The sequence below is a fragment of the Mixophyes fleayi genome, chromosome 8 (genome assembly GCF_038048845.1).
Source record: "Mixophyes fleayi isolate aMixFle1 chromosome 8, aMixFle1.hap1, whole genome shotgun sequence".
NCBI classification, from domain to species: Eukaryota; Metazoa; Chordata; class Amphibia; order Anura; family Limnodynastidae; genus Mixophyes; species Mixophyes fleayi.
The window spans coordinates 41,875,039-41,902,890 of NC_134409.1; the positions used below are offsets into that span (position 1 = coordinate 41,875,039).

Below are 27,852 nucleotides of genomic sequence, written 5' to 3' on the forward strand. Positions count from 1 at the left end.
AAATCACAGAGTATCGTTTGATTTGATTTTATAAACTGACTAAAAGTTACTATCAACGATGGAATGATGTTGGGCAAATGTGGAAGTGTATATGCACTCATGACCAGCAGTGTAAGGAGATGTCCATAGAGTCACAATCTTTCCAACAGATGGTTATGATAGATGAAGAGTACAGATCATGTCAGTTGTTGGTGAAATCATTACAGAAATTCCATCTGCTGTAATTTTCTGTAGTGGGTACCCAGCTTAAATTATTGTTTGCTTAAAGACAGTGATTTGCTGAAAGCCATGTTATCTAAAATAGCTCATATTATCCTGATTAGGCTTTAATCGTGATATGGAGCAGTAAATATTTTCAGTTTATTTGCCCTTTAAAGGAAAACAAATTAGTTTAATAAATACAATCTATCATACTAAATCAATTTATATTTTTGTATTCCTTTTGCAGGAAGCAGAGCAGCTCAATGGTAAGTTGCCCAAAGCAGAGACCTTAGGACCTGAGCTCAGACCCTGGAAACTCTATTTAAACAGTGTATTAAGTGGAAGTTGTAAACATTACCCATTACTTGGACTGCATTCATGGCTGATTGAACAGGTAGATCATAGCTAATGGGATCCTACCAGTGTCCTGGTATTATTTTCATTATAAATATAGATATTGACATTTATATTTATTGAGCTATGCAGTTTATACATGAACTCAGAAATGGTAAAACTGAATAAAATGAAAACAATTTTATTCATTTGTCTCTGAATTATTTAATTTTATTAAGTCAAAACAGTTGCTGTAACAAATACATATATTGGTCAGTGCTTTACAGCTATGTCCAAGTCTAAGTAGTATGCCCAGGGGACATGGCAGAGTAGCCCCCAAACCAAGACAATACTTGGTCTCACTGTAAAATGTTATATTGTTCTGGCTATATTTGTTTTTTTTTTAAAATTATAAATAACCTCAGCCCTTGGTAGAGCTGTTAAACTTAAAAGCAGTTTGTTTATAGCTTATGATGTCCATAGATAAACCTGGCTCCCTGCCCATATCTCCCATTCCATCCCCACAGTGGTAAACGTTGATGATGATAAGCTACCCCTTGTTTGTTTACTAACTCACCATCCTCTCATATGAATCTGTATTCTGAACCTTTGCTCTTCTACAAACTGCTGGAAAAGTGAGGCCTGCAAGTTAAGCTGTCACCACAAACATAGCCCACCATAGTATAAATCCAACAGTAACTAAGGCTGGACACACAATACAGTGTTTTTAGCCAACCATTGGGTCAAACGAGCGATAAACGACCCTTCAGGCCAATGTCGCATTAGTGTGTACACTTAAATGATGAACAAAGTTGTTCCAAAGTACCGATTGTCTGTTCATTCGATTGCTCAGCAGATCTCTAAATCCTGTTCCAACATAGTTCTATTCCTGCAGTGTGTACAAAATCATGACCAATTGATCGACCAACTGCTGATAGTTCCTCAAACAGGGACTTCTTTCTGGGTATATTTATATTTATGATGTTGTCTCTTGGTCCCCCACATGGTGCGGAGTGAAAACGTCAATCAAATGGCAATAATATGCTTTATTTAAATTTATTTAGCATATTGCTGCCAGGAGGCCATTTATCGCTTCAATGTGTACGGACTCATATTCTTTGAGACGAGGTTACGACAGACAAAAAAACACAGACTAGACACTAAATTGTGCAAAAATCGTTTAAAATGTGTATAGTCAATACGCATGAATTAACCAACTGATCAGAACTTCAGTCATAGGTACAATTGTTGTACATAACACATTGGTCGGAAACTTCTGCAGTGTGTACCCAGCCTAAGTCGATTGTTTTGGTCACTGCTGGATGTGTTAGTATGCTGTGCAGTACATTTTTGATTTTAATGGATCCATTCATTGTTACAAAAACACAGGTCTCATGAAGTTAGACATACTTATCAGTAAAGCCAGTTCCCCAAAAATCCTACATCACTTTTTTAATCCAGTAGGCAGGATATCATTTAGTATTATGAACAAAAGAGGGAAAGAGTGTGTTTGAATGGCGAGGCACTCAAATGGCCATGTATCTAAAACTTATATTTTTATTAGTATTTATAAAAAAGATAACTATATAATAAGTCCATCCAATGACCTATAGCGAAAATATTAAAAATTGAGTATAGAAAATAATGACTGGAAATGAATTGTACTGTTAAGATTGGTAGTAGAAAGGACTACCTAGCCGCAACGCTGCTCAGAATGGTCTTTTTATAGAAGTGTAGATAATACTATTGTAAACAGACCTAACTATATAAGAGGACCAGTAACGTAAGTCCACAATTATCTCCAGGTATATTTAACAAGGAAACTCCCTTTATACTGTTAGGGACTCTATTGTTCCCTGTTTATTCCTATTTCTTCCCTTATATTTTGGTGCATTAAAGAAGATATACTGACTCATAACATTTAATTAATAATGCACACATAGGACTGTGATACTATGTCATAATCATATTGCAAGGGTCATTATAATTGATGAAGCTCTAAGGGGAGACAAGATTTAATTGGCTCGTACCACTTGCTATTAGTACTTGTATATAGCTGATATAATGTAGCTTAAATATCTTAAGAAGTTCACTATGTTTAGCAGGACCTTGGATTAAGGCAAGATTTAATTAGCTCGTAGCATGTCCCTAATAGTGTATAAACATAATTGATATGCGGTAGCTTGAATATATTTCAAAGGTCCCCTGCTTTATGTAATGCTCTTAGAAAAGAAAGCATTATATCGGTAGGTCTCACTCTGCTGTAGACACATATATGGAGCTGGTATGCTCTAACTCTGGAGTGAATTCCCTATATTGAGCGGGGTCCTAAGAGAGAGCGAAGCTGAGTATGAGAGAGGATTCTTCTGTATCTGCCTAAGGTGTATTCCTAACGTTACTGGTCAATATTTTCGCTATGAGGCTTTTTCAAGGCAAAACGGATGTCATTTAGCCCCACATATAGGGGGGTATTCAATTGTTAGCGAGGTTTTTTCTTTCCCCGCCGCGTAAAAAAAAATCTCCTGCAGGTTTTTGACAGCAATATTCCGTTTTGAGCTAGCGTAAAAATCTTGTGCAATTCAATTGAAAAAGAGGGAACGCTACCCCTGCGCATTAAAAATTGTGTTTGTAAGATTTTAGGGGAGTGAAGGGCAGTTTTAACGTGGTCATGTATAACACAAAAACCTTTCCATACATTAGATTGCATTACACATTGATAATATCTACATAACAGTACTTTCTTTAGCATATTTTTTAATCAAACTATTTTTACCATACAATCATCTATACCATGTCAAAACACATTACTACATTCATATTTGTACCAAAAACATACATAAATATAATTAATTAGTGATTTTATTTTTATGTTTTTTTTATTTCATAAATTTTCCACAAGAAAATCAACTTGCACAAGTTAGGCATTAGTGATAAACATAAGTTTAACTTTTTTTTCCTCATTGTTACATGATTTCAAATACTTTTCAGAGGTTTTTTATTTTTAACAAACCCCAAGGAGGTGCAAGATAAAACAGCATATTTTCCTGCTTTACCCACCGCGTTAAAAAACAATTGAATAGCTTTTAACGCGGATGCCTCTCGTACACCCTATACTTTCAATGGACCTTCTACTGGAGCGCAAGAGGACCGTTTCATGAAAAAAACGTAGCGTTAAAAATGGAATTGAATTGTGGGTAGAGTTAACCTGCTCGAAAATGATAAAAAACAGCATTAAAATGAACGCGATCAAAAAAAAAAAATGTCGCTGACAATTGAATACCCCCCATAGATAGAGATTGCAGGAACTTGTATACATTAGGGAAAACTGTAGTTGAATAGGAAAACTGTTGTTCCAATATGGAAGCAATTTTTTGTCAGACTATTGTGAATGACAGTTGAAGAATGAGAGAAGAAATAATCCTGGATTTAAGTAATTAAGGGTTGCCATATAATGGACATTTTTCACAAATATTTTTCAATATTCCAAGCTGTCAATTTGTATTGCATTAAAATATTTTGTAAAAGACAAATATAACTAAAATAATGTAAAGGTAAATACTACTGTTAAAGCTGAAATAATTGTCCAAAACATTGTAATGCGTGCCTTTGATATATGACTGGCTGCATTTGATTTTGGATGTATGAACAATGTTGCTATTGCCAAGTTAGATGGCTCTGATTTTTGATTGGCATTGTCTATAGCCACCAAGGCAAAATAAAGGAAGGTCCCATTTTTAATTGAAATATTCTGTGGAGTAAAGCTGAATTGTTCAATGGAGCCAGCTGGCAGTGGTGTAAGACTTGAGATATTGATAGCAGTGCCATTTTCAAAGTTGTCTAACAACTCCTGTCTGTTGAGACTCATCCGTAAATCATACCTGGAAGCTGAAAATGGAAATGACTAAATTACAAGTCTAATACCATATTAGATAATTATATTTACTATACTAATATATTGGGAAACTTATTTAAATGAAAGAATGTTAGTTACATATTAAAGATATTGTACAGTTAAATTTAAAAAAATCTCTGCACCTCATCCATTTATGACCATTATGGTAATTAATGTATATTTTTTAAACTCTTTACGCTTTCAAAATAAGATGGAAGGAACATGGAGACAGAGAAGACAAAGGAGAAAGAGCCTCGAAAGAGGTAAGTGGAGAAAATTTCACATAAATACAATGACAATACTACAACATCGTTTACAGGCATATAACAAATCTGATAATAAGACAATCCATACCTTACTGAGATACATGGTTATACTGTAGATGTGGGTTTAAACCATTAAGGTAAATGTTAACATAAAAATACGGGCAGGTCATAACGCGTCCTGTCCAGATGAGGACCCACAATGCCATTAGAGATTGGTGCTAGCTAAACTCAGAGAGTGGAACCCTCATGTTCACCCTTGGAAAGTCTTACTAAGTGACAGCTGACAGACAAAAGAATGGTGGATACGGGTCAAGGCAGGACTGGTAGTTTATGAGCAGAATCCAAAATAAGGTCAGGGGCATCCAGCAAAGGTACGAAATGGAATTATAAGGGCAAGAGTGAGGGTCACAAGCAAACAAACATAGTTGAACAAGCTGGGTCTGGACATGTAAAAGGTGGAGGATATGGTAGACTAGTTGTGACAACTAAGGGACAGAAGTTCTTGGTCAGGCACTGGTCAAAGGTAGACTGGTTTAAGCAGAGACCCAATGAAATCATGGACATGCTCAGAATGCTGGGCGAACAGAAACAGAGCATCTCATGTGTGTTGACAGGTATGTGACACTATGGATGAGTAGATATGACAAATCACACCATATTTACAACAGTCACATTCTGGGACATCAAACTGCACCAAATTAAGCAGACAGCTGGTTGTTTATCTTCTTGTACACTACGTAGCTTTTTACATGATGTTGTTTGTTTTATAGTTCACCAAAGAAAAAAGGAAGGTCAGGTTTCAACTATTGCTTATAGATCCTATGGACCTTGTTATAAAATAATTATTTCATTTCCCAGAAGCATTTAGAAATTGCTTGGATCAAGCAAATTTGAACTTAATTAAGTCCTTAATTGATTCATTAAAATATGTTTTGGTAGTAGTACAAACAGCAATCTCATTATTCAAACAGGACTTGAGGCAGTCAGTGTTTCTTCCACTGCTATAAAAGAAAAATGCCCATTAGGCAAATTTGGAAAGTGATTATAAGAATATTTCTTATCTTGTCCCTGAAATGTTCAGCAGGTTATTAACATTGGCCCTAACTGACTGAGAAAGTACCACTTAAATGGATCATTGAAGTTTAAAGCAAACTCTATATAGTATGGGATGTCCAGATAATATATATACTGTTGTATACAAAAAACTCACTCACATCAGTCCCTGCCCCATTGGGGTTTACAGTTTAAATTCCCTAACATACACACTGAGACCAAAGAGACCTATTTGCCACACCTCTCCTGCATAGGGACAGGTGAAGTCCTGGGAAGTCTACAGGTACAGGCTGCATACAGGGTTAAGCTCTTTTAGACCAAGAACCCTAGGTTTAATACACACATGTGGAGAATAGGGTCTAATGATGTAATTAGACCAAAGGAGGAGCTTTGCGTATTTAAACCCGTCTTTTCAGTTCTAAGGTGTGACTGATGCTGATCAAGTTGGCCAGTGGCTAGAGAGCTGGACTGTGCTAGCATTAGGGTTACAAGGAGGTGTATGCAACTTGATGTTGTTTACTGGTGTCATCTTGACGAAAGTATGCAGTTTATTGTGAAGGAACAATAAAAGTCCCATATTCAGCAACAAGCTATCCGTGACCGATGTTCGTTTGTGCATCACTGAAAGGGTGCCTGTGTCCCTATATATATATATGTATATATATATTGTGACAGAGTCACTGGAAGGCGGCTAGATACAGAGGTATGTGTCCCAGGCTTCCAGCATTGTATACATAAGGCCCAGTCCGGGTCTTGTGATCTATCAGTCTCTAACAGACTGATAAAGGGATGCAGCTGTGAGGTGCTTGTAATAAGGCAGCTGGGATATGCAGCCAGTGTCTCAGACCTAGGAGGAGGTGAGCTGCCTCCTGAGACACTCTGCTGCAGTGAGCAGCGATATACATATGGTTTGGTGTGTGTGTGTGGGACATAAGGTCCTACACATGAGAGAGGGCCTCCATAAATGTATTAGCTAGAAGCCAGACGGCTAGGGTTTTATTTGTGTTTTGTATCTGTTTGCAAGCTGGTGAATAAACTGGGTGTGGCTGTTATCCTGAAACTTCTGGACTCGTGTGTCTTACTGCTGCTGTTCACCCAGGAGATGATACCTGTTCCCCTGGTTATACTACAAATATATATGTTTATATATATATATATATATATAAACATAGAGAGAGAGAGAGAGAGAGAGAGAGAGAATGAGAATGGATACTCAAGTTACTCTGTTCTTTCCCATTTGTTTGCCAGAAAAAACATTTTTCACTGCAAAACTAGTTCTAATCGGAATTGTCTGCTAGCGTGTTTCTTGATATTCTTCTTTTCTTCTCCTATTCACCCTGGTCTTCGGTTCTACATTGTTTCACAGCTTTATGTTTTATAGAATGGTCACCCTGGCCTTAAGCAAAAATGTATCGAGAATTGGGATTCATGGATCGCCAGTGATTATGCCCACATTTTGGTTTGTATTACTTTTTTTTACCTTTTCTCTCCATACCTCTCAATATTACTTGCATATATTACTTTGCTTTTGTATTTTAGCACTTTTTAATGCTTGATACGTATTATTGTGATACTTTGTCATTGCATATTTGGTGCATCTTGTACCTGTAATATTATGTTTGGATAACTTTAATAAAAATAAAATAAAAAATATAAGAATAGTGGAATAATAAGTTTAAATTAAATGTTTTGGTCTCCACCCATACTTTATGCTCTAGATGACACAATATAGAATCATGGGATACTGTACAACAAAAGCAGGCCATACACTTGCCAATTGTATTGACCAGCTTGGTCAGAATTAAGTACCTACTTCATTTATTTTCATCATGTAAAATGGCTTTGCGCCCATTAATCTCAATATTGACAACTGTACTCCCCAACAATCCTGCTGTAGATACACTACATGGAATTTGCTGTTATTAAATTTCCATTTGCAGGGACACCTGTTTACTGTTCACCCACAGAAGCCTGAGATGAGAGGGACTGAGCTACAGCCAGATGGTCTATCCACCAGTACTAAAGAGTTAGGTGTAAAGGAGAAAAACATCAACACCACCCACAGTGTTTGGCCAATGATACAAACAACTAACCAAAATAATGTTTCATAGTGCTAAAATGTTAAACTTAATTTTTACCATTTCCGTAATCGAGATCATCTCCAGTTGCTGTCCAGGACAACACAATTTGTTGATCTTGAATGACTGCACTTAAGTCTGTGACTTTTCCAGGTTTAAAGACATCTGGCAGGGGGCCTGATGGCACATTAGATACTATGAAGGCACCTCCTGAAGCAGTCCGGGTGAAATTTCCCAAATTTAGATCATCAATTGTAACTTTTGGTCTTGGTGGGTTACTGACTATATTACCTATAAAAAAAATGTAATGTAAGTTTTCAGCGGAAAAAAACATATCTTGTAAAACAGAGGTGATTAGTCACATTGCTTTGTTTATTTGCTACTGATTTTAGAAAAACTCAAGATTGAAATTAAATGGACACAGTATACCGATGGAAACCTTTTTCCTTGTCAATTTTCATATTCTAACAGGTCTTTGGAGAAAGTTAAATAAAAAAAAGTAAATCCTTACTTGTGTATATTTTCAAAGAGGACATCTTAAAGCATATTACCTAAAACAACTGAAAACATTGTATACATATATTAGTGAATGAGTCAAAACAATTGTTCTTATTAAGCAACTTTTAATCATACTTCCCAACTTTTGTGTGTTGGCCTCCAGGAGATCCCAGGGGAAAGGTAGGCGTGTGGGGGCGGGGCTCATTGAATTGTGTGCCCCTAAATGGTCATCACCATTTTAGCCTATTATAACAGGGGGCGGGGCCATTATGAGGCATGAATCAAGTCACTAAATTCCTCCCCACACCTCCCTAATGAAGTGGACAGGAGGAGAGTAGGCAACTATGCTTTAATATAGCTGTTTTACTTTATCTGTAAATGTTCTGTAATTGTATCCATTTTATCTGACCTACTTATTTCATAGTTGCCTACTCTCCAGTAATGTTCCTAGAGACTCCCCGTATTCGACAGACCTCCTAGCCCCCCCAGGGAGAAAGCAATTCTCATCGATGTCATAATGACACAAATCACGTCATCAAGCACAGCCACCTGAGTGATCAAAGCCATAAATGATGCGATTTGTGGCATCATGTACTTAGTCTCACCAACTTGATTATGCAAACTGCATAAGGAAAATGGACTGCTACGGATACACTTTTGCACATTACGCCACTTGCAATTTTTGTGCATCCTCACAAACCTAGGCAGACTTGTAGTTTGTGTGCCCTTGAGCAAAGAGTAAGCATCTAGGGCCTGATTCATCTTCAACACAGCTTGCATTTAAAAAAATGGGACATAGCTTGAACGCACATATACCCATATTCAAGTACAAGCGGATCTCAAGAAACATTTCCATTTGAATATGGGTTGAGTACTGTGACACATGCACACTTCGGGTGATACACACCAACACCTTCTTGCTTTTTAACTTTGCTTTTATTGTCAGGATGGCAAAGTAATTTATAACAAAGTTTCACACACTTTTCTTGTGACCCTAACACTAAAGTAATAGAGCCCAGCTCCCTAGCCACCGGCAACTGTCTAGCATCGGTCACAATGCATAAAAGGAAAAGACAGGTTTAAATAGTTTACACTCCCCCCACAGCCCTAACTTGATGTACAGATGACACTCCCACCACCTTGCCTTTAAAAGGGAGTTCTTTGCAGATGCATTTTAAACCACTTCAAAATATTTAAGTTAGATCAAACTCTTTATTATTATTTTGTCACACATCTGTCCTCCATCTGTATCTCTTTAACTTAGGTGAACTGCTGTACAAATGTTTATCTCCATTTGTAGCGTTTTTCTTCAGATTGCCAGTTAAATACCTATATCCTCTTTTAGAAGTCTTTGGCAAATACCTCTCTTTGTCAGAGTATGGTCTGGCTATAGCTAACTTGCAGACAGATAGAACAGACTGCAGGATACGCACATGCATATGTGTAATATCAAGTCCCATCAGAACACATACAAAAATATATATTAAATAAACTAACAACTCTTAATACTATAATCATTAACAAAAATATATGATATCTATATTTTTTTAACATCAAATACATAAATCTGGATGCCCTTAAAGCGTACTGTATATAAAATGCAAACTTCCAATATTTCAAAGTATCGTTTTTTTATATGATTATCACAATGTTCTTACCATTCTCAACATAGCCAGGTAAGTATAGCGCCTGATTTTTTGGTAGCGCCAATTTGCTTTCTTTGTTTTGACTCTCAACACGCACTTTCAAATTATACCTGCCATTTCCACTGAAGTCAGTAAAATATTTGGAATAGATGCCATCATTCTTGATAATATCGGCACCTTAAAAGGGAACAGAATAGATACTAGTACATTGCACATAACACCCACATGATTTCACAACTTCATTTATTTAGATTAAATTAATAAACCACTAACATATATTCAATAATGTATATACAATTTGACCAATTTTAAGTGAAATAATTTAGTAGTATTTTTTATAATTCTTTATTTTGTCAGGTCGGGAATTATAATAAAACAGTATTGAGAATGAATATAGCAAAACAGACCTTGTTTTTACAGCATCAAAATGAACTGCAATTATATATGATAAAATACAAACATTTTAAATGAAAATGATTTGACTTCTTGTTTTAATTTATTTAGGAGGGGTAGGAGGAAACAAGGAGTGGAATGAAGGAACTCCAAGAATACTTTGGCTTAGTATTGAATTTAATTTTAAAACAAATCTAGTCTATCCCCTATTTGGGACTCTGGGATCAATACACAATTAAATCTAATCTCTGGTACAACTCTGACTTTCCTCCGGGGGTGTCCTGTAATATATTGTCTAATTGGATACAAGCAGATCTCAAATATCCTGTAGATTTTAGTAAGTAAAGCCAATGGCTCACTCTAAATAAACCCTCCCCCCTTGTATACTGTGATACTATTTCAGTCCATTAAAATAATAACTTTTCTATCCTCTCTCCCCCCCATCCTGGGTCCGTAGATATCTCATGAATGGTTACTGCATCAGAATTGATTAGGACTTTGGCTGATGGATCAGAGTAAAGACCCATAATGCCTTTCAGGAAGTCTCTAAAGATACCAATAGCTTTAAGAGTGTAAAACATAAAACTCATGGATATTCTATCATAATATATTAGCATCAGAGGAGGGGATTAAAGCTGGAGATCTGGAGTTTATAATGTGTATTAAGTCCATGGCTTGTCTTGTGTTGTCCCTGGTCTGACTTCCTGGATAAAGTCAACTGGGTCAAAATGGCAAAACTTGATTCAAATGGTTAGCTAGGATTTTGACATAGTTCTTAATATCATTCATTAAAAGAAAAATAGGCCTGAGTATAGCACAGCTATGTGTGTCCTTGCGACCTTTGTGAATCAACGCTATAATAGCTTCTAATATTTCCTTTGGGAAAATATTTCTTTTGTAGTATGGTGATGATGATGATATATCTTGTTAAAAAGGGGCTAGCAAGTTAGAAAACTTCTTGCAGTATGTGACTGGGATCCCGGCTGGGGATTTACCAAGTTTCTGCTATTTTATGGTGAGTGAATTTCCTCTAAGGTGATTTGTCTACTGAGTTGCTCTATTGATTGTTGGGCCAATTTGAGTAGATGGACCTTTAACAGGATTTTTTAGTTAAGGTTTGTATGGTATGGCTAGTGGGGATTGATGGTTAGAGTGTAATTCTGGAGATTATAAAAATAATTTTAATCATATTTAAATTCAGGGCGAATGGTTGAGTTTTGGCATTTTTAATGGCCATTATGTTTTTTTGTGGCTTTTCAGATCTTCGTCTTGAAGCTATCTGCTTTGTCCCCTTTTTCATAATATGTTTTCTGAAGTCACTAAAGGTTTTTTTTTGCTGTCTGCTTTGGAAACAAGTAGATTAAGCTCACCTTTAATGGTAGTGAGTTCTGCAAGAAGATTTAAGTCCCGGGGGTAAATGTATCATACTCCGGTTTGTACAAGTCGCCGGAAATCGTCGAGTTGACAGCTAAAATTTTACAAGGCAGCGCCGCTTTAAATTTTAGCTGTCAACTCGCCGATTTCCGGTGATTTGTACAAACCGGAGTATGATACATTTACCCCCCGGTCTGTTTGGAACTTTGCTGCATTTGATCTTAAATAGAGTATGTAAGAGATTATTATCTGCTTGACATGGGTATGAAGGTGTAGGTATGGGAGAAGGGTGTGTGTTTGTGGGGTGTGTGGGTGGGGGGTTGAGTTATGTTCGACCATATTAGAAAGGTTGGAGGCCCCAAGGTGGCATGGCAAGACATCAGGTGATCTTGTCAATTGTTTCAGATATAAAAACTTTAGAGTTGCCAGTTTAGATGAGGAGTGGTTGGATGAGGGATACGGAAGGTGTGTACTGTTGCTACGTTATCAAAATGAATATACATATTTTCCTTGTAAACAAGGTACTCATAGAAAATTATTTAACTAGAAAACTGGCATAAACATTCCAGGTACACTATTGTAACAGATTGACTAAGGCTTAAAAAGTTGAGGCTTTAAGACTTGCAGTAGCTAATGGTCCAGTGTGCAATTAAAGTAGGTAATTATTTAACTAAATATCTGACATAAACAGTTTGCATAAAACACCAAAAAAGTGCAAATTAGATATACTCTCATGGTTTAAAAAATTAAAGCTTTGAGCCTTGTAGGTCTTGCCAGCCAGGTCACATATAAAGTAAGTGTATGAGCAGTTCCATCTAAGCATGCTCAGTTGTAGCTGTGCTTTTAATGCTTATCTTGGTTAAAAATTTGTAAAATTTGAAGGAAAATACTTAATAGACAAGAAAATATTTAGTATTTGAAGCCTATAGAACATTGGATATATTAAGGAATGCCTTATTATTTAAGGTTAGCTGGGGCCCTGAGAGCATATAAGGCATATTGGCAGGAAGTATCATAACATGGAAGGCCATTACTTAGTTATAAAGATTGAGAAACAAAACCACAGGTGGCAAAGTATCATGAGGCTAAGTTGGATACTGTTAGTGTGGCTTTTGATGGACATGGCCCTTTGATGTTGTTTGGGACAACTGTATAAATAGCTTTTTGAGGTAAAGTTCTAAATATGGGGCTTCAATATCTTTTGATATACCTTAAGTTGTTTCTCCTCCCTCTATTAATTTGATCTTCCTTTCCTTCTTTCAACTGGAATATATTCTCTCAAATTGAAGATCATTTTCCACTGTTTGCAGATATATTATCACACCCCTCAACTTAATGTTCTACTTGATCCGTTCTTGTACCCATTGCAGTAACGTCAGTCTTTAAGTAGAGTATAGTCTTTTGTATTTCTATTTGCATGATTCATTATATGCCCTTCATCTCCTTAAGCAGGGATTGAAAGTCATTTTTGTGATGGTATGAAGTCATCATCTTTCTGATTTTGACTCAGATGATAAGTTTTTTTGACTGAAAAAGCTTTTTTCTTAAAGTAGTGGGCAAGTGGATTGTAGACAGGCTGTGGATAAAGCCACTATCGGTCACGTGAGTGGTCGCTGAAAGCGAGAGTCCCAGCCCTGGAGGAACATCCTGTATTCAGATGCAGGACTCAGTATTCAACTGTCACGGTACAGCATGGCAAGCACAGCTGCTGCACGTTTACTGAATTGCAATCAGCTGATTGCTGATCTCACAGAGGTGGTAGTTGAACTTCTAAACAATATATAAAACTGCTCTGCTTGTTATTCCCTGTCAGAGTGTCAGCTTTGCTGTTCTGAGCTCTTGAGCATGTTATTCTGTTTACTGGTCGGTTTCAAATTATTGACCCGGCTTGTTCCTGACTTCGTGATACCTGGATCCTGACTTTGTACTGTGCTGACAGATTGGGTTTGAACTTGGGATTTTCCTGACTTTTTCTCTGCTTGCTGATTCTGTTCATTTAACCTGCATACTGCTGACCTTGCTAATCTAAATATTCTGCCTTAAGACCTACTTGCCTGTAGTGCTCCACCCACCTGCTAAGGGCCAGTTTGGTGGAAGGAGACCTAGCTTTGCTGCTGGTTCTGGTGAATATTGGTAGTAAATTAGACTCCACACCACTGCTCCCGGGCTGTGTCAGGTATGTTACGATGCCTATCAATCTTGGCATATTGCTTGGGTGGAGGAGCGCGCTCCAAGCTGGGAAAACTCGAACAGCTAGCTTCTGTGCTAACAGAGGGTGCGGGTCATAAGTCAAGCCTGGCAATATTGCCTTTAACTGGAATTGGCTTAAAAGGTATAGGCCAGAAGTCTAATTGATGGGTGGAATATGACTTCTTCCTCTGTCAGCAAGTCCCCTGACACTTCAGGAAGAGATCCCTGCTTGAGTCTGGATGACAAGCATTCTTCAGTGTCCCATCAGAGGTCTCAGACTAAGAGAGGGTACTGGGCAAAGTACCGTAGTTTGTGTCAGCTGATTTATGGAACAAAGTTTTTTCAGAAATTTTGTTGGTGTCTTATAGGACAGGATGCAGCAGGGGACCTTATTGGAGGTAGGCCACAGGTCCCTAGTTGCTGGAATTTTAGCAATGGCTGTATAACTGGGTAGGCGATCGGATAGAGATTCCTTATATATTAAAAAAAAAATGTTATTGGGATGGAGAAACCCCAATATTGTCAGATGTTTAATCAGAGCTCTGATAGCACAGTTCTTGCATCTATAAGTGCCTTTCTGTGCTGTGTCTATCATATGGGGAATTAGTGCTTTCCAAGATCTAAGTAGGTGTAATTTGCTCAGGAATTCTGAATTGTGACAGGTCATAGATGCATCATGCACAAGGTTTTCTCAGCCATAATTCATTTTCATTGTCTAATAGAGTGAGGGCATATGCACACTGCTAGCCATAGAGATTGTCCCTATTTAAAATTCTGAAATTGCACCATTTAACATGCAGTAAATACAGAGCAATTTGGTGGAGATAGATACAGGAACAATACTGTATCTGCCCTCTAAAAGTTTTTCAAAAGCTCTGTTGAACTCACAGGGCCTGCTTCATTAAGACACGCAAAATGAACTTATTGTGTGTTTTCATTTTTAAATCGGCCATACACACATCTGTATTCAACTAGAAGCAGACCTGAAGAAACATCTCTTATTGAATACGGGTCTAGGTAAGCTCTGCACATGTGACACTTGCCGTATTGAGACAGACAACACACTGCTGGATATGTACAATATATATGTGAATTATAAAGTCCCAGCGGAACACACAGAAAAATAAAGTATTCAATTATTGTCACCTGCTCAAGCTTGGCACTCCCTTACTGTACATTGACTATGTGCATACGCTCCTTCCCCTCCAAGTTTCGCCCACAAAATTATAGGCTGCTCGAAGAGTCTTTTGCGTTCAAAGATGAATTGGATGTACTCAATTCCACTGACATATAGTCTGTTTCTGGGCATACAATGTGAGATTTTATGCAAAATAACGCATTTACATTTCTTAATGAATCAGGCCCACAATGTACAGTATCTCTGTGTTGTCTAAAGTAAAGTATTTTAAGTATGATGTCATTGTGTCTTGCTGTATTTTATTTGTATCTAAAAGAAGACTTACTTACTTCTGATGTCATGGTAAAGTTTAAATAAGTCTGGTATAAGTCACTGATGCTCAGTAATTGGCACAACTCCTCCAGTACTGGACATCACTCTGCAGTAAGTAATCAAGTAATGGAGAAAACATGTATTGTAATTTAATTGGCAAAAGTAATAATTACCTGCACCATTATCCAAAAGTTGCATGGTTCTAATTTTTCCGCTCTGTGGTTCTATTATAGCAGTTACATGTACCCCCAAAACAGGGGAAAACCCTTGAGTCACCACTGCATACACAATCATTGGGCTGGGGAAACTGCTGGTGTCCGCATTCATATGAGGCTCAACGACAATTGGGGGCACACTTGGATCTGATGCTCGAGAATTCACCGTTAAACCCAGAACTTGATCTGCTACTTCATTGTTGCATAAGTTGTAATCCCATTGACCTTTCTAAAATAAAATAAGCACACTATGCACTGCATTATGTTGCATATTCTGTACATGCAGAAATATATAAATATATGGATTAACAGGTAAACATAACTTTTCATTATAGTATACACCAACTGTGATGACAGGCTAAGGATGACATTATAGGGCTGATGCAGAGTGGGATGTATGCCAATTTGCTAAAAACTGGGCACGCGCATATGCTCCTATGTAGGCTTACTCTTATTTTGCACTTCTGCCTGCCTGTGCCTCGAGATGCGGGACATGGGAGGGAAGGGGCACTCTTACTAGAGATGAGCGGTTTGGATTCGGAGAAATGCAACAGATCCAAATTTTGGGGTTCCAAGTTGAACAGAGTTATGACTCTATTTCTCACGCCAAATTTGGATCTGAGATCGAGGCAAAACATAATTTCTAGTTAAATGTTGGATCTCCCAAGTTTTGTATCGATATCTTCAATATATCGCCCTCCCCCCTGTTCTCAGCTGTCATTTTAAAAGTGACAGCATGTGGTAGGACGTATGCTGCAATTCTGTGCTCGGAAAATTTGTTGTAGAGGGTCGGACAGGGTAAAAGAGGCACTTTATATTGCAACAGCTGCGATTTATACTGCACATATCTTAAGAGTTTATTTAGACATCAGTCTGCTGGAATTGTGTGCTGATCAGTTGGGTGTGAGAGAGTGAAGAGCAGACAAGCACTGGCTACTGGTTGTAATAGTATATATTAGTAAACATCTCTAATTTTAACATTGGACAAGTACAATAAAGGCTCGTGTATATAAATGTGGCTCATGTAGATCTGCTAAAACACGCCTGTTAGGAAGCATATGTTTTGTACCTGTTATAGGGCAGATACAAATACTCAATGATGATGACTTATTATAAACTAGATGCATATGCTGCTGATGCAAAGCCAGAAGCATCTAGAGATGCATAAGGCTCTGTATATGGGCGCAAATATGCTCGTTTTCCGTCCTTTTTTTTTTTAAGAATAATTTACTCCCATTTTGTGGCCAACTCTACATCAGCTCCTATGTATTCACATATTTCATTGGGGCCTAACATGAAGTATATTCATAACGGCCTGACTTTGAGCCCAAAGTAGTATAATCTGTTGCATGAATATTTTGGGTGATGGATATTAAGAAACAATTATTGGATCCCTTAACCACATGGGAAACATTTCAAAAGACCCAGAGTGCTCTCTACCCTCTGAGCAACTCTGTTGGTTTCCCCACCAGGCAGCATTAGGCCTACAATTAATGCCTTCAGTAATATCTAACTGTGGTGGATTAAAGATCTTAGCAATAGCGGTGGTGGCTTTGGGAAGAATCCCTGTATGCCACTACTTACGGGGAAAGCTTTCGAAAACAAAATGTTCATGGATGGAAACTACCTTTTAATATTAATATTTATCTATGTAGAACGGACACTTCTCTAAATTTAAAAACTTTAAATCTTTTTTTCTTCATTATAATGTCCCTTTCAACTTTTCTTTCTTATGTGTGACAACATTTCATAACATTTTTTCCTATACTTAGTTTAGTAACAGTGAGAGGGATACTTTACCTCTGCAGTGCCTGGGATTGTGAGACGAGTAGACCTGGAGACTATGTCACTGACAAACTGGTCATTTGTGTAGATTTTTCCATTTGGATCTGTTAGTTTGATTATGGGAATCCCACTGATCCAGGTCACTAAAAAGAAAGTTTCATTTCCCACTGTGTTGTCAATGGTCACTTTACCAGTCAGACATTGAAATGGCTTGATTGTAGTTGTAGTACTTTCAATCTGTCCACAGGAAAATATACACAAGGATATGGACAACATTCTTTTATACTAAGGAAAGAACTGGCTTATGAAAATAGTCAAATTAGCACATTTCCTGTTCTTTTTTATTAACATATTTGTACTTTAGACACTGGGCCAAATGTTGTTTCTATATTATTCCCAAAGATTGCTTGCGGGTTCTTAACTTTTTCTTTTGTCTGTGACCAAGATTTTGCTGAGAAGTCACTTTACGTCAGGGGCGGGCTGGCCCAGGGGGCAGGGGGGCAGCGGCCCCCCTGGCCGCTCGGTCAGGCCGCTATTAGGGCCGAGGGGTAGGCTGGCCGGCCGCCCCCCCCGGATGCAAAATACAATACTTTCCACCGCGGCCGCATCTGATGACATCAGATGCGGCCGCGTCAGCGCACAGGCGGCCGCATCTCATGACAGGGGATGCGGCCGCGTCATCAATGACGCGGCCGCATCCCTTTTCATGGGATGCGGCCGTCTGTGTGCCCCCCGGCCACGCCTCTCCCAGCCCGCGCCTGCTTTACGTACCTAATATTTTTTTAGATGATTAATGTATTTACTTTTAACTACATTGCTGTTTATTTTTAGTGAAATTGAGATGGGGGGTCATAAATAGCAAGGGGTCTTATTTTTTCAATTATTCTATAAATTAGCAATGTTAACACCCATTTAAGTTCTGTACAGTTACCCATTTCCTCTATTTAATAAAGGCAACTGCTGTGAATTGCTGAAAATAGTTTTTTATTGTTATCTTGATAGGTACATAGCTATTCACATTCTCATAATATATTACTATTTTGTGATATTTAAATGGCTAGCACTGCGCAGCAATACCTCTTTTTTCCAAACAATAACCAGCTAAAGGTGTTTACATTAATCTTCTTATTCAAACCCCAGTTTTCTATGAACTTGTGATTTACGTGTATGTCAGTAAAATCAAATATGATACCTGAATAGATTTCTCGGTGAAATCACCACTACTGGAAGTGATCTTGCTGAAAGAATCGATAAATCCGTTTGCATCGACATAATCAGATACAAAATAATTTAAACCACCTGGAAGAAATGAATAGATTTTCATTTTTTATCATCATAGAAATGATCACAAATGTGAAAGACACATCTATGTATTCTTTATCTTTACAGGCACTAGTCTTTCTTCTTCACAACAGAAACAAAGATTGGACAGGTGGAGGTGCTGCTACCAATGTCAGTGAACCTGCCAGCTCAGCAGCTCAGCAGAAATGGTAGTTGAAATTGTAGGTGACCTCAGTGCTTAGGTAGAGTAAAAAATCTTCCCATCAATGACAATCAATCACATATGACCAAATTGTATTTTGAACTGTGTTTGTATAGATAGCAGAGCCTTGAACTGACATGTAGGGAATGACTCAATTAGCGGAGATTTTCCGCAAGTAGCACCATGCAGTTTATTACAATATGATATTGATCTTTACTCTGCTTTCTATGAGGTGCAAGCAAAAAACAGAAAAGTTTCTATTACCTTAGTATAGTGTGAGATCTTTGACCATCTGCTAGGTTTTCATGCAATCTGGCTGAGTTTTAAGATTAAATTTAACCACATTTTGGTATTATTTTATGTGCTGCAAAGCAGAGATAGTCCTATGAAAACAAACCTATGCTGGGTCTATTCTCTCTTCTCTGTTTGGGAATGTGTAATAGAAACAATGTAATGCGGCAATCATGTTTTTAAACAAACTGTGGATCTCCCCATGAAAGATTGATGTACCCAAAAAACTAAATTGTTTTTTTTAATACACTTTGGGGGGAATTCAATTGAGCGCTTTACTGTAAAGAGTAACGTGACCTGTGCACTATTGCCATTATTATGGCAATAGTTTGCGTAAATACCGTCATTATGGTAGTTTCAATGCCGGCTTTTTGTACACAGTTACCTGAGCTTCGAACAGAAAGCTGAGTTAAATTTAACATAATAACGGTAATAGGTTTAACGCTGCGCGACTTCCAGGGGAATTGAATTCCCCCTTTAACTTGTATGGTGGATTGTTCAAATAAAAATTATAACACACCTGTTATGGTGGATAATTGTTCTAGTCCTTTGTCCGCATTGAGTCCTAGGGCAATGGTATGAATGGTTGCTCCACTGTCGCTTACTTCCTTTAAACAACTGCTAATACCACCGTCCTCTCCATCTGTTAACAACACAATTTCAGTTCCATGTGTGCTTCCATCAAGCTCCTTGTTAACCTGTATACATGGTCACAGACAAATATCAAATTTTACTCAACTTTTATGGATTTTTAATATAAATGTTGATTAAAGACTGCTGAAATGTAAAAAAAAAATACAGACAGGAATACGTAAAAAATATATAAAATAAAAAAATCATTTAGCTGTATTAAAAGCCAGGACATGGAATAGTTTCATTTTTGAAATATGTAATTGCATTTTTTAGTTTCTTAGCTCGTAGTGGCACATTAAATAGAATGTACTGACGTTGGAGAATTGTTTGGAGAGGACCTAGTTCAATCTGTGTTTCATAATAATGGGTTAGATTACATTTTTATAAAACAACGTAAGTGTTTTTTTTCCAAAGCTTGTTAATATTTTGTACCCTGAGTTTAAATGATTCTCCTCCTCTCAGACAAGCAGTTATCTGAGGGCACTCTACTCCCCCAATCCGCTCTGAAATCTTGCAATCTCAGAGTTCAGTGGGGCTTTCTCCAGTCTTTGTTACCTAGGCCCCTATTTATTAATAATAGCAATTTTACACAAACACTTTAAATCCTTATCACAAAGATAAGGATTGAAAGATCATATGTATTTATTAAAAATCTTCACCAGGAACAGCAGTCACAAATAAATTGCTGTTCCTGTGAAGATCCCTCTCCTATCTTTCCTATGGTCACTATCGCAATGTGGTCATCTTTCCAATAGTGGCTGGAGGGGAGTGCAGTAAGATGCAGTGAGGGATCCAAAGATACCTTTACTACAATGCTCCCCCCATAGAGCAGACCTGAAAAATGACACATACGGTAATGTTCGCCAGCCTGAGCTGGCGTACATTACCGAATGCGTAAATGCCTTTTCAACACTTGTTAAATTGCAGAATAGAGCAGTCCCCATAGACGTCTATGAGGACTGCTCTGTATTTCGAAAAAAAATGCAAAGCAGCAGATATCTGCTGTGATGCACTATTAATACATTTGAAGGATACTTAGATTTGTGTGTATTCCCTGAAAACTGCACTTTTTGGGGAATTTACAGTAAAATAATGATTAATAAACAGGCCTAATAGGAACAATAAGCATTTGCATGATTATGTGATTATGATAAGTGAGCCACTTGTGCCACCATGATAGGGACATGTACCCTCTATTAATCGGTAAGTTAGTTGTTTTTTTTAACCATACAGTGGCAATGTACAATTTAAAAGACAATATATTATTAAGGTAGAAAACAAGTAAGTTGCTAACAAAATAATTAACACATCAACCCGTTGAGGTAATCATAAGGTTGCCCATGGGAAGTGTAAGGAAATCAAATGCTACCAAATGCCCAGAGTAGAAAGAGAACATTTAGGAGTGGGTGTCCACTGAAAGAGAGATGGGGGCATAAAGAGGGCATCAGACTTCAAGAGAAGCCAGAATAATCAGTCGTTGTGAATGGACACACCTCGGGCCTGGTGAAATGCAGAGCATGTTATACACCCAAGGCTGCATTTCTCTGAATGAGCCCGGTAACGTCACACAGTGATGTGAAGGTTCTTGGTGAAAGAGGAGGCATCTCACTGCTGTGACTGTCCACTGAGGCCTGTTCCGTAAACTGACAGTCATCAAGGTAAGGAGAAGAAGGGCCTGGGTACTGGGGGTGCAGTTTTGGACAACAACAGGAATACTTTGACACCTCAAATGTCACAGGAAAGTAGACGTATGAGTGCTACTAGATAGCACAGAATATGTGTATGCAAGTAAGAGAAATGGATTGTATGTACAGTATGCATTAAAACATCCTGATTACGGATATCATTTTTTTTGCATGTGTTCTGATGGAACTTGGTATTGCACATATGCATGTGCGTATACTGCATTCTGTTCTGTCTGTTAACAAACGACAAGTACTGTTTAGGCAGAGTGTACTCATACCCAGTATGTCCCAGTTGGCCAGAGTCTGTTTATGCCAACATCACAGTGTGACACTCATGACTCTGTTGTTTTGCCTGATTGATATAATATCAGATATATGCAACTGGGTCAACCCTACCAGTGTGGCCAACCTGGATACAGCTCTAACTGGCAATTTGGTAGCATTAACAAATTTGCAGTTATTTGGCCAGTGCAATTGAATCAGATCTGGAAAAAAATGTAACACAAGATTCATCAAGATACAGGTTCTGGGTTATTCTATGTAATTGGCAAAGCCAGTCAAATATTGTGTGCATAACCTAATGTATTATGTATACATACTTATAATTCAGTCATGACTATGATTTTAAAAGTAGTAGGATATAAAGAGTAATTCACCTGCAATCCCGTAAGAACTCCAACACAAATTTTTGTACCACCAAAAGCCGTCTTTGGAAGTTGCAACTTCAGCTGTTCACGCTTGAAAGTGTCAACTATTTTAACTAGTTTAGATGTGACAGTTGCACCATCAGAGAATTTAACAATTCCAACATATGATCCGGATTCAACAATTTGCATAATATATACTTCTGAGGCTTGGTACATGCGAGAAATGCGATGATGCTGCAGGGATCAGTGAGAAAAGAAAACACCTTAGATCAAAAGCAGGATTGTTTATAATAGACTTAACTTTAACTTGTAGGTAGTATTAAAATTAATATTCATTTTCAGTTTCCACAGTGGTAATGCTTGGGCCAATACTGTGGATATTCACTTCAAGGGTATTTTAAAAGGCTTAGTTAAAAATGTATTATTATTGAGACCTGCTTGAGAATAGTGAGGTTGGAGCTTGGTTAGTGCTAATTTATTAACTTGGCTATTTACGTATTGACACCTCTAGCTGATACATCATTCATTAGTGTTGTAGCTACATTATGTCAAATTGTTGCAGTCAATTAGGAATCTAATTTGTCATTTCTATTCGGGCTACTCAAGAAAAAAGATTCCCATTAGACTTATAAAGTAGTAAACAACGGATGGGGCGGTGTTTGCATTTCATTAAATTTTATATAGAAAATTATAGTTTCAAATTATTACTAACACTGTCAAGACATTATTATCTATTGTGTATATGGTACGTCATTACATTATATTATATATGCATAAGGTAATGTGACTTTTGCATTTATAACTAACACCGTCAAGCACATCTCTGTGCTATTGTTAGGGATAAGTATACTCATTTATATACCTGGCATATGCCGGGTATAGAAGTGCTGCTGTGTTTTGAGTTGGACATATGTTGAGATACACAGAGTTAAAAATACACATAAAAATGCAATTTTTGTGACAGAATTTTTATTTGTACATCCGATGCAAATGCATGAAACTCTTAATCAAGCCCTATATTAGGAGTATATAAAGAATTTCCATTGGTCTGCTTGCTTGGAAACACAGTACATTTGAGAAAAGAGTGAGAAAGAAAAAGCAAAAGCTCTAAATCAGGCCCACTGTGTATATAGCCTTGCTACATTTGTTTGCTATAGGTTAAGTTGCTATTACTGAGTGTTTGTTATACTCCTGAATTATGGTGAGACCCCCTACGCTTCAAGACTCCTGAGAAAGTAGATAATTGTCCTATAAGGGCGCTTACCTACTGGCAAGGTGGGTGGGGATGTGCTGTCATCATGCATATCCTGCACCAACCAGAGAAGGTAGGTTTGTAATGACAAAATTAGCATCATTGTACACCTTGTCACATCCCATTGGATAATGTAAATGCTGTCCATGCCCTTAATGACGCAAATGTCAAACTCAACGATTCTTTTCATACCTCCCCTCCACATCTCCCCGAATATATGAAAAGTAGGTAAGTATGTTTTCCAGTCATCAGTGAAATATCTTTCCAATCCCGTTCCTCTCAGAAAATTAAGCCCCATGCATTGGTAATTCTGTCTGACACTACTGCTGCGGGTCAGCATTTTCCCCCATTATATCCCTTCTCCCACTACCAGTGCCAGCATTAATTACGCCTCATGGCTCAGGCTGGTAGCTGAAGTAACCTCCCACCACTCACTCTATATTCACCCCTGTCTCGCCTGAGCAAGAGTTGGGACTTCTCCCTGTTTCTGTAAACCGGAGGCTATAATACTCTCTGATATCAGTTCAGATCCCTGCATTAACTGTCAATGTTGTGCAGTGTGACTCCTACCTGCCTGTCATTTCCAAGCCCTACATCCCAAGGTCTCATCTGGCCTGGTTGCCCTAATGTCAGACACCGTCTCCACACTGATACTTGGTGCAGGAGACGGACGCCTGCACCCTCTCTGCAGCCTTGTTCCTCTGCACGCTGTGCGTATGCTCAGTTCAGCATCTCACCTGTCGAATCTCCATCACCCAATCAGGGTACATCTTGTGGTTTATATAACACCCTCTGACACATGTAGGGTGCCAGAGTATTGGTTCACTCCTACTCCAGCGCTTCCTGAACTACTTATCGTGTATTCTTCGGTTCTGACTCAGCTTCTTGTTACCATTCTCCTGTCTTACGTTTTGGCACTTCGCAGCTCGGCCACCATTAATTTGCCACCATTAATGTCAGAAGATAGTCATCAACTCTTGAGACATTAAAGATTTTTGCTGAAGAGTCATATCACATGGATGCAAAGTGCTGTCCGTGATATTCCAATGCAACCTGTGGTGGGGATCAAGATCGGTAGGTACTAGATTGGTTGGAACTCTGGGGGGTGAGGGTGCCGGTGAAAGGGTGTCCACACATTGGGGGGGAAGAGGGTAAGGAGTTGGGGCCCTGCTCATCTGAAAGTGGCCTTGTTCTCTATACCTAAGTAATAAAAACCAATTACTGCAGAAGTCCTGGAGGCAACAGAGTATCAGTGAGCTAGTAAAGGAAAAGAGTCTGCTATAGTGAAAGGCAGGAGTAGGCTAGATGATTGGTGTTCATGAAACATTTTGAGGGTTTGACTTCTTCATCCTTCAAATCGGATATTGGCTAATCAGGGGGCTAGCTTGAAAATTATAAAGCTTCTGTATAAATGACACATACCTCATTCATGCTTCCTGAAACATCAAGAACCAAGGTAACCACTCTACCTTTATACTGCAGTAATGAAAGTGCAGGAGCTACAACACTAGTGCTTGTTAATGGAGCAGTAGTTGTCATGTCCGGAGATTTCATAATGACTTCCCATGTACTCTGGTAGTTACATAATCTGTTTTGCTGATTTGGAGCTTCCTTGTTATGGGTAGTTATATCACAAAACATATGTACCTGAAAAAATAACACACATAGTATAGTACATCGTAATATACAACAAACTACAAATAATAGAACATCTCAAAGAACTGGAAAATTAAATTCAGAAGCAAACACACTGCAAACATCAAAATATCTAATGGGTTTATTTGCCTTTTACAGTAAGTGATTTAATTTCAGGGCATGTAACATTCTTTCGTTAATTCTATAGTGAGAAGTGTCTTAGTATGTTTCAATGAATGGCAGAGAGGGCATCTTCCCCTATCCCCCAGCATTAGAGGGCTTTAAAGTTTGGAATAGTTCCAGTATTCCAGAACATCATAATATAACACATTTGTAGTACAATATCATTGTATCTTTTTATAATATGCTTGCTGACTTTTCATACCTGACCTCCGTGAGATTCAGGGATGATTAAGAATAAGAATTGGGTGATTTGATGATTCTATTTTCATAATCAAATTGCATCAATACACTTCTCAGAGTTCGTTAATGGCTTTATATAAATAAATGGTGATGATGAAGATGGTTTTTTATTACAGTAATTGAGCACTGATGTGCTGGAGTATGTTTTATATAGTAACTATGATGCCAATATAAAATAGTGTTTTATATTTATAAGTCTAGTTTCCTATCATAATGTCAAAAAACATGTACTTTACTTGTGACACTTACTGGGTCCAGTGCCTGACTATACATAATGGATTCCTGCACAGTCTGGTTCTTGTCAGGATAAAATTCACAACCCTCCTCATAGACTCCTGTAGTAGGGTCTATTTCACAATTTTCTTTATCACATTTAGCTCCCATGCAAACTTCAATCTTACTTAATCCATTGATACTCAAAGGGCATCTGAAAAAAATGAGAATCAAATGTCATTTATAAACACATGCATGTAATTTACAAAGCTGTATAGCTTACAGAAATGTTAGTCTACATACAAAATGCATTTCGTGAGCCTATTTTTTTCTGAATGTCTACGGGGGTACAATATTTTGCTTCTTCTCATGAAAGCATTTGCTAGCCATAATCCTTTTAATAACACCCAGTTGATGTATGGGATGAAGCAAAAAAAAAGTCTAGGTTGCTATGGGCTTTTAAACCTTTGAAAAATAGAGCCCCAGATGTAAGACACCATAAGGGATTTTCAGATACAGCAGCAACAAGTGGAAGCATTATATAATTGTCAACCAATGTAGCCCACTAGCACAAGCCTGTTGAAGGGAGACTAAAGTTCCTGCCATTGTATTTACAACTACATAACTGACTACCTAAAATTATACACTTCCAGTTAGAGTCCTACTCCTGATACAAGACTGATCCCTTAGGTCCGCTTATGAAATGTACAGTGTGACTTTATTACTATGTAGCATAGTATCAAAATACAACAGTTTGCTGGTCATCTTTTTTTCTATTTGAGATAGAGCATCTGAAATTAATGTTTAACTACTTGATTTAAGGGAGTCTTTTACTAAACTATTTTAGACAATAAAATGTTCTATGTATTGTGGGTAGTACTGACTTTATAATATCTTTAGTGTATATTTGTTTGTAATATGTAGCATAGTTGAAAATCGCTTACAAACGCTACAGGAATTTGCAATACTTTATATTATGGTACATGTAATGTGGCAATTATTACATAGCAAATGTATACAATTGCCTGAAAAATCCATGCTTGTAGTAACTGTAACATGAAAATATGTGGAAAAAACTGGAACAGAAAACTAAGTGTCAGGTGAAATAGGTCATGTTTGAAGTTATGTGTGTACACATGTGGTATAATTCTTAGTTTTACCTGGTTGCCTCCACATTGCCTTGCCTAGTTAGGTAGAAAGGAATATCATTGTTGTACTCATCAAAAATTCCCCATCTCAGGTGAGCCCATTCATGGACAAACACTCTTCCTGTAAAGAGAAATCACATGTTCAAAATGCCGACAGAGAACCTCTGGTTCCAGTGCATAGTCTAAGAACCGTTGAGGATGGTTCACGACTTTCATGAAACCTGAATACAGTGATCTGTTAGACAAGACTATGTTCAATATGGAAGAAAAACTTTTGCACACACAAGGAGATTGTCAGTGATGTTATCATTGACTATAAACTGCTGGCGGTAGAGCCAGGGTCTAATAAGACCTGGTGATATCTTTCGAAAATGCTAAAATGTTACACCATGTGTTAACATGCTGTAACATGAGCTTATATATCATTGACATCTTGTAAATTAGTTTAATCTTGTAAATTGTAGTTAAAAGGTTATTCATTATTTAACCAAACCCTAACAAAATTGTGAAATTTGTTTGTGAAGTTACACCTTCTAGCCCAAGGGCCCAACTGAGGCTTTATGGTATAAGGTGTCTCTCAGTATGGGTGCTTAGCATGTTACCATACCCATAATGTTCTCTGCGTTTGGATAGGTGGAGCTCTTCCAGCTATTTTCTGATAAAGAAATCTTTGTGGACCAGTAGTTTATGAAATGCTTTACTGAATAGTGTTTTTAATGAGAAGTGAAGAAAATTAGCCTCAAAATTCCTTTGTGAAATGGGTATTACTTCAGAGAAGACAGAGGCAAACTCTGAACCCAATGGTTACACACTTGACTTAAAAGAAAGTCAGCATGATTATCTTTTGCAGTTAGATATTTGAATACCTAAACATTTCAGCATTCTCTAGCTAAAAAACACATAAACTCATTGGTCAACAAGTTGAATCCAAAAATGTAATCCTGGAGTGACTGAAGTAGATAGAACTTCTCATTATGTTCTCTGCAGACAATTATAACAATACCCCTAATGGGCTACATGAAGGAACAAAAATGTAAAATAGCATGTCATGAATGGGATATACAGACT

At 37.6% G+C, this 27,852-nt stretch overlaps 1 protein-coding gene across 1 annotated transcript in view; it reads right to left on the bottom strand.

The window, feature by feature from the left end:
- Window positions 1–767: 767 nt before the first annotated feature.
- The window catches only part of LOC142099211 (calcium-activated chloride channel regulator 1-like), a 49,518-nt gene continuing 22,433 nt past the window's right edge, over window positions 768–27,852 (bottom strand). Inside the window, exons 5-15 of the mRNA XM_075182432.1 lie at window positions 26,797–26,905; window positions 25,673–25,850; window positions 24,788–25,012; window positions 22,123–22,347; window positions 19,669–19,846; window positions 18,567–18,673; window positions 17,390–17,611; window positions 15,548–15,818; window positions 9,980–10,144; window positions 7,884–8,114; window positions 768–4,419 (exon numbers count right to left, since the gene is read on the bottom strand). Coding sequence (XP_075038533.1) covers window positions 4,070–4,419; window positions 7,884–8,114; window positions 9,980–10,144; window positions 15,548–15,818; window positions 17,390–17,611; window positions 18,567–18,673; window positions 19,669–19,846; window positions 22,123–22,347; window positions 24,788–25,012; window positions 25,673–25,850; window positions 26,797–26,905 — 2,261 coding nt within the window. The 3' untranslated portion in view covers window positions 768–4,069. The remainder of the gene's footprint in view (window positions 4,420–7,883; window positions 8,115–9,979; window positions 10,145–15,547; window positions 15,819–17,389; window positions 17,612–18,566; window positions 18,674–19,668; window positions 19,847–22,122; window positions 22,348–24,787; window positions 25,013–25,672; window positions 25,851–26,796; window positions 26,906–27,852) is intronic.